Raw genomic sequence first — 12,603 nt, 5'->3', positions numbered from 1 at the left:
CTCTCTTGCAGCCCAAACTGTGGGGTGCTTGTTCCTCTTGGAGGACATGTGGCCTGGGAAAAACACATTGGAAGTACAATTGACTGGTTAAGATGGAATTCTGGCACCATCTAAGGCAGAAATTTAGAATGGGTGTGTAGGAAAGCTCTATCATGATAAAGCTTGGTATAAGGTGGATAAGTTATTAGAATCTGAAGCTCACACAGAAACACAGAAATAACGGCAGAAGACAACCAATAGGCCCATCCAGTCTGCCCAGCAAGCTTTCACACTTATTTTCTCATACTTATCTGTTACTCCGACCGCTGAGTTCAGGGCCCTTATTGGTAACTTTTTTGATTCTAATTTCCTTCCACCCCCAGCATTAATGCAGAGAGCAGTGTTGGAGCTGCATCAAAGTGAAGTATAAGGCTTAATGTTCGAGGGTAGCAACCATCGTATCGAGCAAGTTACCCCGATGTTTGTATACTCATACTGCTCAGATCAATGCCTTGTTAGATGTTGTCTGCATGTAAATCCTATTTCTTCATTCCCCCCTGCCACTTAAGCAGTGAGCTGCACTGGATATGCATTCAAAGTGAAGTATCAGGCTTAATTTGTAATGGGTAGTAACCACCGCAATAAGCAAGATACTCCCATGCTTATTTGTTTACTCACTGACTGCCACCAAAGACATAACCTTCCAGGTCATGTATTTCTAAGTCACAAGAGTGCAGTGGCTCAAAGGGGGCTTTCATCATCTGGGACAAAACCACACTGAGATCACAAGACATAGTAGGAGGTCTAATGGGAGGCTTCAAACAAGGCAGACCCTGCATAAACTGTACAACTAAAGGCTGTACAGAGATGGGTTTACCTTCTATATGGAAATGTTAGGCACCAACTGCACTAAAGGTGGACCCTTACTGAATTGGTCTTGAGACAAAATTGACAAATATAGAAGATAATCAAGTAGTTTTTGTGTGGAGCCTTTTGCTCACACCACATGGCAAAGCTACTCCATTTAAATCCATAGGAATTTCTAGTGAAATCCTCTCTTTAAGCTAAAAACTCAAGACACATTATCAGACAAACCAAGGGGTCGCAGTATCATCCTCTCAACAACCAAGTGGTGAGCAGCAGGGATGAGGTTGGGATAGCGCAACCTGCCTTGACTCTTAGTGAATTTCAACAAAGCTTTTGCTACTAGGGATATCTGAGGATACGAATAAAGTAGACCCTTGACCCAATGCAGGGCAAAGCCATCAGACTAGTTTGCCGCGTGCCGTATCTCTGGGGCAGAAGAGTGGGACCTTCCTGATCAAGGGGACATGAACAGATTTATCACAGGTGTTCCCCAGCAGTGGAAGATCTGATTTGCTACCCCCCTAGTTGTAAGGTCTGATTCGGAGTGTCCACTAGTACATTCTCCAGTCTGGCCAGGTAAGTGGCTCTGAGAACCATTCTCTGAGAGATGGCCCAGCCCCACAGCTAGACAGCCTCCTAACATAGAAAGTACAAACTCATATCCTCCTGCTTGTTGATCTAATATTTTATCACCTGGATGTCGGTCTGGGAGAGGATAACTTTTGATTAGCCGATCTTTGATAGTTTTAGAGTATACCAAATCGCCTGGCGCACCAGGAAGTTTATTTGATGCAACTGTTCCTGGGTAGACTACAAGCCCTGGATGCAGAGCCCACCTACATGAGTTCCCTACCCCAGAGTGGATGCATCCATCAAGATAATTTGGACTGGAGAAGTTTGGAAGGGGATTCCTCTGACCAGTTTGGAATTATCCCGTCACTAGACAGGGAATCCCTGAGCAGCTGAGTGATCTGAATGCTGTCCTGCAGATCTTGAGTGGTCTTTAGCCACTGAGACTAAGATTCATTGGCCTCTTCTTATATAAAGATGTGCCATGGGAGTTAAATGCATGTTGATATCATGAGGCTCAACATGTTCCATGCTGATGTTTACCGACTCATTTGAATCTCCTCTGCCACAGCTATCAATGTGGAAAGAAAGTTTTTATCTGAATCATATCTAGCAGAGTTCTAATAAACTCCAGTTGGGGTGTCTTGCTGAGATGAGACTTAAGATAGTTAACAACAAATTCTAGTAACTACAACACCCGGATGGTCATGGGCATCGGGTGCTACAATTCCTTGGCTCCTGCCAGATAGGATTTTGACCAGCCAATCATCCAGCTAGGGATAGACATGCATCCCCAGTTTGCAAGGCATTTCACAGAAACATGGGGCAGACACTAGTCCAAACAGCAGAATACAATACTGGAGGTGACTGTTTCCCACAACAAATCAGAGATATTTCCTGTGGCTCTGGAAAATCTCTGTGTGAGCATAATCATCCTTGAGCTCGAGATTAAGGTGCCTAGGGAAACTATCTTGAACTTTTCTCTTTTGATAAATTTATTCAAGGACCTCAGGACTAGGATAGAACAAAGTCCCCATGTTTCCTTGGGAACCAGGAAATACTTGGACTAGAATCCACAACCTCTTTGCTCTTGTGCAACATGCTTGCATGCTCTGGCTTTTAAGAGAGAGGAGTGCTCCATTAGAAGCAGTTCCTGCTGCAACTGAACCCCAACTGGAGTCTGGGGGCTGATTTGGTCAGGAAGCCAATAGGTTTAATCTGTACCCTCTTTTGATGTTGCTGAGGATCCACATATCCGAGGGTACACTGGGCCACTGGTTTACATAAAATTGCAGCCTCCTCCTAACCGGAAGATCTTCTGGCACATGTACTGGGATTCTGGCTATGTTTTTTGCAATCTCGTCAAAATCCCATGCCAGGTGTTCACTGGGTTGCCATCTGGGGCTCAGGTGCCCTCTGTTGTCTTGGATGGGCACAAAACTGTGGATGGAACTGAGAGGGGTGAAGGATAGCACCTCCTTGGATCAAAGAAAGATTCCTGTGCCTTGGCCTCGGATACCTCCTGGAGGGGCTGGGTCAAGACTCCCCGTGGAGAGATGCTGGAGTGTTGCACAATGATCCCTGATCTAAGCAACTGCATTCATGACCCTATCTTCAAAGAGATTCTCTCCGGTATATGGCACATCAGCGATTCCTTCTTGCACTTCTGAACAGCGATCTGAGGAATGCAACCAGGCGAGATTATGTACCCCTAACCCTAAGACAGAAGCTCTTGATGCCTTTTTGAAAATATTGAAGGTCGAATGGACCACAAGTTGTCCGCACTCCAACCCTTTGTCCACCAGGGTCTGGAGGGCATCTTGCTGCTTCTGAGGAAGCTGCTCCACTACCCCCCGTACCTGCTTCAGAATGTCTTGCATATACTGGCACATAGCTGGTAGGATGCTATGTGGGAAATGAGCATAGCACCCTGAAAAAACTCTCTCCCAATAGTATCCATAGCTCTAGAATCCCTGCATCCTCAAGAGCAACAAGGACTAGGTCCTAGAGTGCGTTGCCTTTTTGAAAGTAGATTGTACTACCAGACTGGTGTGGTAAGTGCTGCTTGTTGAATTCAGGAGTCTTCTGGACATGATACACTACTTCCGCCTTCCTACTGACAGAAGCCATAGAGAGAGAGAGAGAGGGGGGGGGGGGTTCTCCCACACCCTCGTCTGTACCTCCAGAATGATCTTGTGCACTCAGACTTTCAAAATCTCCTTAGGAGGATCCACAAATTGAAGGATGTTCAGCATTTTGGTTCTGGTCTCCTCCTCAGTCTGTAAAGTAATGGAATGCTTTTACCATTTTTCTCACAAAAACTGCGAAAAAGAGGTCCTCCCAGTGGAGACTTCATTCTTTCTCGAGGAGAGGGGTCAAAGAAGAGACCCGTAGACATCTCTTCTTCAGAGGCGTCTGCAAAGGCATTGCCATACCTCCACAAATACTGAGAATCCGACTCACTCTGGTCTGCAGGTGAGGGCTCTCTCAGTGCTCTGCCCTCAGTTAACGGGTCTTGGACTGGTGCAGTTGGCTGTTTGTCTCAGGGAAGCTTCCTCTCCTGAGCAGCACAAGATCAGTAGCAGGCTGGCAGGCATCAAACCCAGTGGTACAAAGAACAACTATTACTGCACATTAAGATCATATAGATGCGCAGTAAATGTAGAGAAAAAAAAAAGTTTTTTGCCAACAAAATCAGTCTTGCAAACAATAACCCAGCTACCTTATTTAATATAGTTAAATTGCTGACAACTTCTTCAGATAATAAAAACCAAGACATGGACAACTATATGTAACCAGATAGCAACACATTTTCAACAAAAAGTAAAGAATATAACATTACAAATTAAGGATTTACCTTACCCTAACTACAAAAATGTGAAATCGGCAAGTGAATGATCTATTTTTAACAGAACTACAGATGAAACAATTCAAAAAATTATTAGTAAACAAAAGATATCAAATTCGCCATTAAATCTGTGTTCAGGTACTTTGTTCAAATGTCCAGGAGAAATCTGCTCGGATCATATATGTCTATTAATTAACCAGTCTTTAGAATCAGGCAAGTTTCCAGAATATCTAAAACAAACTTCAATTTTACCAATCCCAAAAAATAAATCATTAACGTTTGCTGACTTTGCCAATCTCAGACCTATTGCAACATTAACTTCACTTTCAAAAACATTAGAATCCGTAGTCCTGTATCAATTAAATGAATACCTGACAGATCATGACATCATACATCCAAATCAACATGGATTTAGAAAAGGTCATTCCACCGAGACCATTCTTCTCTCTTCATTTGACTCATACCTCAGAGGCTTCGATTCCAATACTAATTTCATTTTAGTTCTGTTAGACATCTCCGTTGCGTTTGATACGCTAGGCAAGACCATAAAATATTGATATCCAGATTACAATCTATTGGTTTACAAGACACAGTATTAAATTGGTTTAGTAGTTATCTTTCAGATCGACCCTGTCAAATAAACATCGGTCCTTATTCTTCTCAATCATATACTCAAGTTACAGGTGTTCCTCAAGGCTCATCCTTGTCACCAGTACTGTTTAATATATATCTACTCCCACTGTGCCAAATTCTTTCAGCATTAAGCGTCCAATTTAAAATCTACGCGGACGATATTCAGCTATTTGTCCCATACAAATCCACCTGGGCAGAAACCTTTGCTTTAATTCACATCTATATTAAAACAATTGAACAATGGCTTGCCCATAGCAGACTCAAATTAAATACAAAAAAACCCCGAGCTCCTGTTCCTAAGTGAGGTTGAAGACCCCAGTAACGCCCCCACCTTCACATATCAATATAGGAAATGAGAATATAAAAATAAAGTAGTTTGAAATTTAGGAATGCTACTTGATACAAATTTGTCTTTAGTTCAACACATTGTCAAAACTGTTAAAAATTCTATTTTTAAATTACATTTGCTTAAACGAGTACGTCCTCTACTATTTTTCAAGGATTTTCAGACAGTGCTTCAATCTCTGATCTTTTCTGGACTAGACTATTGTAATGCAACTCATTCAAAATACAGCAGCCTGAATGCTCACTGGTACTTCAATGAAAGAACACATTTCTTCCGTTTTACACACTACATTGGATACCAAATTCAGAATCAAATATAAAATATTATCTTTAATACATGTTCTGTTAAATAATCAAGACAACATCTGGCTCTGTACATCTTTGCATCTTTACAAACCAACAAGACAATTAAGATCCACCAACATGAACCTTTTAGAGGTTCCTTCAATCCGGTTAGCTAGACTACATATAACAAGACAGAGGGCTTTTTCAGTAGCGGGTCCCATTTTATGGAACTCCCTACCAAACGCCTTAAGACATATCAAACCATAAAGAATTTTAAAAATCGTTAAAAACATCTTTTTATAGAGGCATTTGGATCTACAGGCCAAAGGGTCATTTATCCATACCAGATTGGAGCAGGCATCTCACATTATAAATTCTTCTAAGTTTTTCGTACTCTTCGTTTTCTCTCTGTACTTGAGTTAAGTAAACCATATTAGGTTTTTTTAGTTTATAAAGAACCAGTAAGTTTAGAATAGGGATTTGAAACTAATTTTATTTCTCTCCAACTTTATTATTTTTTTGTTTCTTTTATTTATGCCTGATTTTTTAGATATTTATTTTTTTGTTCTAACAAAGATTGGAATTACTCAGTGCATTTTATTTTTGTAATTCATTTTTATCTTTTTAGTTGCTATTGTTTTATTGTTGGCTATGTAAACCGCTTTGATCAATTATATAATTGCAAAAACGGTATAGAAATAATTTAAATAAATAAATAAAATGCTTCTTCAGGCATCAGTGACAGAACAGGCACCAGCACCAGTGCTGATGCATTGCCCATGAGCATCTGGAGGGAAAAAGAGCAGTGCGGGTTGACTGAGCCTGCCTCTCGGTGACCTTGATGCCCTGGCACCGAAACTCTACTCTGCAGCACTTTCTCCAAGGCCTGCTAGATCTTTTTATCCAATTCCACCTAAAAAATCATTGATGCCAACACCAGCTGGGAGGCAGGAGGAGTGACCACATCCTCTTTGGAACTAAAAAGCAGATTGGTGGCAGATACCAGGATCAATAAAGATTGTTGAGTCCCTGACGTGTGTAGAGGATGAGCTCTCTTCACCACAGGACTGCTTAGGGGGTTTCTCGGCATGCACTGGAGAGTCCTAGCTCTGGCATCTTGCACTAATAGAGACTGATGTCAATACTTCTTTGGCTTCCCTTGATCCTCGGCCTGAGATTTCCTCAATGCTGGAGTCGAAGAGGCAGAACCTGACATCTTCTTCGAGTAGGAAGAGTCAGACGATGGCCAGTCTCCAAGTTCCCTATCAACCAATGGCATCGAGGAAACAAACGGCCCCCTTCCTAATGCAGAGATGCTCCTTCCATCAGTGCAGCTCTAAGGTTCTTCAATGTCAATGCCCAAAGAGTCTATTCATAAGTTCCAAATGGGACCAGTGCCCTTTTTGGGTCCTATCTGCATTCTTGTGACACCCATGGACATCACGCGATGCTTCCAAGTAAAGGACACATCCATCATGGGGGTCTGTGATAGACATGGCCTTTTGTATCGGAGGCATTGCTGGAATCGCTAGACATGCTGAACTGAAATAAATGGGATGCAAAATCTAACCTGATGATGGCAATGGGTCAACAGCTGGTGGGCACCGAAGGGCCCCATCACCATGGAGGGGAGCCATTGTGAAAGGAAACTTAGAAAACCATTTAAAAAAAAAAAACCTTACTTAGGGAAAACTACAAGGAACAAGATCAGCAGTACCCTACAACGAATAATTCTTGTGGCTGAGAAAAGAAAAAAAACTCAAGAAAGGCCCAAATCAGGAGAGTGAGTCAACACACTATGATGAAGGGCTCCACGGAAAAAGTTACTGAAGGAACCCCGCATAGTTGCGTGGTATAATGGCATGCATGAGCATACCCTACGAGGCACAGTCAAAGTTCTAGAAACTTTGATATAAATTTTCCATGCTGGGCTCCATTAGATGTTGTCACCATGTGTGAGAACTGCTATCCTGCTTGTCCTTTGAGAACAACAGTGTACATATGTTCAAATCAACTGTTAAACCAGAGTATAATCCATACCTAATTGCTGGCTGCGGAGCTGTAAGCACGTTACAAGCAGAGACAAGGCCTCCCCTGCAATGATGGCATCTTTGGTGGATACAGACTGTTGTCTCACACAGATCCCAGCATGCAGTGCTGTTGGTTCCCCTTCACTTCCTGAACTGCAATTACTTCCTGCATTAAATTAAACAAAAGTAAACACATAGGACAAAAATCTATAATGCGTTATTGCTCAAGTTGGCTTAGGTGGTGATGCTGTGGGAAAATGACTTGTCAGAAGATTAGTTAAGTGATTTCATGCACTGAAACAGCTGATGAATATGTGGAAAAGGACTGGCAGAAGCAAATATAGAAACCATGTTTATATGCTGTTAATCAAGAGGAAAAGCCCATGCTGGATCAAAACAGTAATTGGGCATCAACAAGATCACAAGGACTTCCCTGATTTCTTTCTTCATCTCCTTCAACCTAACCAGATATTCTTCCCTCTTTGCCTCTTTTTGGGACCCCTTGTATTTCTTGAACGCTGATCTTATAGTCTTTATAAGGAGGTGGCTAAAAAAAAAAATATAGGCTAAAAAGATCAGCGTTCAAGAAATACAAGGGGTCCCAAAAAGAGGAGAACAGGGAATAATATTGTGTTAAGTTTAAAGAGACGAGGAAAGAAATCAGGAAAGCAAAACGTCAAGTGGAAGAAAGGATTGCCAAAGGGGTTAAGTGAGGGGGAAAAAAACATTTTTCAGATACATCAGTGAAAAGAGAAAGGCCAGAAGTGGTATTGTAAAACTGTAAGGAGACAAGGAGACAAGGAGCAATGTGCGGAGGGAGATACAGAAATAGCAGAAATATTAAACAAATACTTCTGTTCGGTGTTCACTAAAGAAAACTCTGGAGAAGGATTGCTGCTGCTTGATAAAAGCGCAAATGTGAGTGGGGTAGACAACTCCATTTATAGAAGAGAATGTATGAGAAGAACCAAGTAAACTGAAAATGAACAAGGCCCTGGGGCCGAATGAGGTAGCATCCTAGGATACCAAAGGAGCTCAGAGATGTGCTGGCGGGTCCACTGAAAGACCTGTTCAAGAGATCCCTGGAAATGGGAGTGGTACCACAAGGTTGGAGAAAAGCAATTATGGTCCAGCTTCACAAAGGTGGTAACAAGGAGGAGGCTGGAAACTACAGGCTGATTAGTCTTACCTCAGTGGTGTGAAAATTAATGGAGAGACTGCTGAAAAATAGGATCGTGAACTATCTGCAATCTGGGGGATTGCTTGACCCTAGGCAACATGATTTCACCAGAAGGTGGTCCTGTCAAATGAATCTGATTGATGTTTTTGATTGGGTGACTGGAGAATTAGATCAAGGAAGAGCACTAGATATGGTTTACTTGGATTTCAGCCAAGCTTTTGATATGGTCCTGCATAAGAGGCTCATAAATAAAACGAGAAGCCTAGGAGTGGGTACCATGTGGTGGAATGGGTTACAAATTGATTGACTGACATGAGACAGCGGGTAATGGTGAATGGAACCTACTCTGAAGAGAGAACAGTGTTAAACGGCATCCTTTAAGGATACGTTTTGGGACTGGTTCTGTTCAATGGTTCGTGAGTGATACTGCAGAGAGATTAGAGGGAAAAAAGTTTGCCTTTTTGCGGATGATACTAAGATCTGCAACAGAGCGGACACACCTGAAGGAGTAGAGAAAAAGAAAAACAATTTAAGAAGGCTTGAAGAGTGGTTGAAGGTTTGGCAACAAGGTGTCAATGCCAAAAAGTGCAGAGTCCTTTTACTTGAGTGCAGTAATCCAAATGAACCATATGTGACAGGGGGTTAAATATTTATGTGCACAGACCGTGAAAGGGACCTTAGGGTGATAGTGTCTAGTGATCTGAAGGCATCAAAGCAATGTGACAAGGAAGTGGCTAAAGCCAGAGGAATATTGGGATGCATAGGAGAGGAATAGCAATCAGGAAAAAAAAAAAAAAAAGGAGGTGGTAATGCCCTTGTAAAATATTACTTCCGGTTTGATGGCACGGAGATGCCAACACCTGCGGACAACTATCGCCACATGAATTTTCAAGTGTAGAAGAGAAAGATGTTCCGTGGTACTTAGCTCAAAAGAACACTTCTGGTTTGACGGCGCACAGATGCGGACACCAGAGGACATTGAGACAATGTGTCTGGTAGAGAAGGAATATTGAATGTGATCTTTGAAACACCACTGAGAAAGCCTGTCTGATTATTAAGCCCCTGAAGCAGCTCGGCCACATGAGCGAAACTTGGCCAGTCGGGCTTTACTGGTTACCACACATTGTATTAATAAAGAATCCCTTTTACCGATCAACTTCCTTTGGTTGCTACTTCGCTACATTGCATCGGCTTCCGTTTTGTTTGCAAGGTCTGGTGAGGCCTCACCTGGAGTACTGTGTTCAGTTCTGGAGACCCTATCTCCAAAAGGATAGAGACAGGATGCAGGCGGCCCAGAGAAGGGCAACAAAAATAGGTTTGGGGTTTGTACTGAAGACATATGAGGAATCTAAGTATGTATATCCTGGAGAAGAGGAGGTACAAGGGAGATATGATACAGACTTTCACAGATACCTGAAAGGCTTTAATGATGCACAGACATCAAATCTTTCCCACTGGAAAGAAAACTGTAGAACTAGAGGGTCATATTATGAAACTCCAAGGGGGACAACCTAGAGTGGTGGATGTCTGGGATGCCCTGCCAGAACAAGTGGTGAAGACGAGAACGATAATGGGATTCAAAAGGGCATGGGATAAGGATTGCGGATCCCTAGAGACTAGAGGATGAAAATGAAGAATAGGATAACCTATATTAACTTTAGGTGTAACATTTCAGATTGGGGTAACCTGCACAGAGCGGCAGGTATCACCCTTAACATAAGGCTTGGTGTGACTACCCCACACAACTGAGGCCACAAAATCATGGTTGGGTTGTGGCATAGAGGATTTTATTTATGAGATACTTGCAGACCAATCAGCCTCATCCTCCTTGGAGGACCTGGGATTGCTCTGGTGGAGGGCGTTGGTGGCCGAGGAGGCATCGAAGGCCTCTCGGGCACTGACTGCGTCGGTAGGGCGCCAAGGACGTCCAGATGCTCCAGCAGGTGTGCGAGCATCGATGGCGGAGGCTCGGGCACTGGTATGGGTCCCAGTGGCACCAGCAGCTCAGCGCTCTGGAGCGCTTTGAGCACCACCGACTGCATCCTGCGATCCAACTCCTCCTGGAAGTCCTGAGTGGTCAGGACTGATGGAGGGGGACGAGGCTTTGCGGCACGGCACCCTGCACCGGAGTCGGTGGGGAATGCCTCGGGCTGCCGGGAGCACCAGAGGATGGGGCCTCCGGTGGCCGGTGCTGCATCAATGGCAGATCGGTCGCTGCTGATCCGCTCCAGAACCATGTCGAGACAGTGACCGGTGTCTATGCTTTCTGGACTTCCGGTGCTCAGCCCTGGCGTCGAGGATGTTGATGACCCCGAGGTCTGCGGGAGGGGAGAGACCACAGAGGATCGATCTCCCTTTCCCCGATCCTTCAGGGTGCTGGATAGTGGGATCGCCAAAGGAAGAAACGGCGACGGTTCCCCGCGATCCTTGGGTGTCGAGGACACTGAAGCAGGAGTGGAAGATTTCAGCATCCCGAAGAGTTTCTCCATTTTATCAAGGCGCGCTCAACGCCCTTTGGGTGTCATTTGGTCACACAAATGGCACCCTCTGACTTCATGCGAGGCCAACAGCCAGAGGATACAGACCTCGTGCAAATCTGTGATGGACATGGTCTGCGGGCAAGGGGGGGGGGCACCGTGGAAAACCTCACGCCATCGAAAAAGAGGTCAGCGCGCGGTTGATGGCCGACTGGCACAACAGTGCAAGGGTCGGGAATCGACCGTGAAGAACGACAAAAAAGACCAAAACCAAGGGTACCTACTGGAATGGAGGGATACAGACCGTGAAGGGGGACCCAATGCAGAAAAACACGCGAAAAAGATGTAACACAATTTAAAGGAATTGGAGCTCCACCACCGTGAGGCTACTGCACTGTGGAAGAGCCCATGTCACCCACATGCGAGGACTACCATCCTGCTTGTCCTAGGAGAAAGAGTCATGGTCATTGCTTAAGGGTTACACATAGTGGCCAGCTTTAGGGTTCTATGACTGCAGGCTTCCAGAAAGAGCCCTGGTGCATGGTCCACAGCCCAGGACCAGCACTGCAATGCAAGGACCAGACTAGGGATGTTGGGGTGGGGACACATATGAATTAGGGGATAAATCCTCAGCTCTAGTCCTGATTGAGCTGGAAATAGAAAGGAGCAGGAGGTAACTTCTGGGTCAAGACCAGCACAGCTGCTATTGGTAAACACATTGGAATGGAATATATGAGTTCTCAAAAGTGCTCCTAGATTGAGTAATCTTTTATTTAAGTTTATGCAGAGAACGGAAAATTGGCTTGCCAAGGGCATTCATTCCACTGGACACATCTGGATGAGAATGAAATCAAAATCATTTGAATATCTCAAATGTTGATTTCATGTTGTTTTCACTGGTTATTTTAAGAATATTTCAATTTGTACACTGCTTGGGCTTTTGGATATAGTGGTTTTACAAAAGTGTCCATAAATAAATAAACCTTAAATATAAGCTAACAATAGCAGTATCCTCCCCATGTACATCTAAGACTTATTCTATAAAACTGTAGTCAATACAAATAATTTCTTAGCTTCCTGACATACACAATATAGTTATAACCCAAACTGATGTCTAAAACCTCACACACATGTAAGACCTATATACACATGTCGCAAAACAATACCGAGTAACTTATGCAGGCTTAAAGAAGCTTGGTTTAATGATCTAGAAATGGGAATACCAGATACCATCTAGAAACAAACAACACTGGTTGATTTGAACTGGTCAAACCCAGCAAGCATGTGATTCAGACTGCACTGGACACATCTTCAAAAGAGACTGCAATGGGCATCAGAGCAACAGATATTAATTATGCAACAAGCATAAAGGAACGCTGGGAAACGGGT

General features: G+C 43.5%; 1 protein-coding gene across 2 annotated transcripts in view; it reads right to left on the bottom strand.

The window, feature by feature from the left end:
- USP24 (ubiquitin specific peptidase 24) overlaps positions 1–12,603 on the bottom strand; it is a 268,241-nt gene that overhangs the window by 122,508 nt on the left and 133,130 nt on the right. For both annotated transcript variants that reach the window (XM_029618249.1, XM_029618250.1), the window contains exon 35: positions 7,568–7,723. In XM_029618249.1, coding sequence (XP_029474109.1) covers positions 7,568–7,723 — 156 coding nt within the window. The remainder of the gene's footprint in view (positions 1–7,567; positions 7,724–12,603) is intronic.

Source organism: Rhinatrema bivittatum, chromosome 10 (assembly GCF_901001135.1).
Source record: "Rhinatrema bivittatum chromosome 10, aRhiBiv1.1, whole genome shotgun sequence".
In the NCBI taxonomy this organism is placed as follows: Eukaryota; Metazoa; Chordata; class Amphibia; order Gymnophiona; family Rhinatrematidae; genus Rhinatrema; species Rhinatrema bivittatum.
Note: the sequence above shows the minus strand (reverse complement) of the source record. Positions and strands in the feature narration are given on the sequence as shown.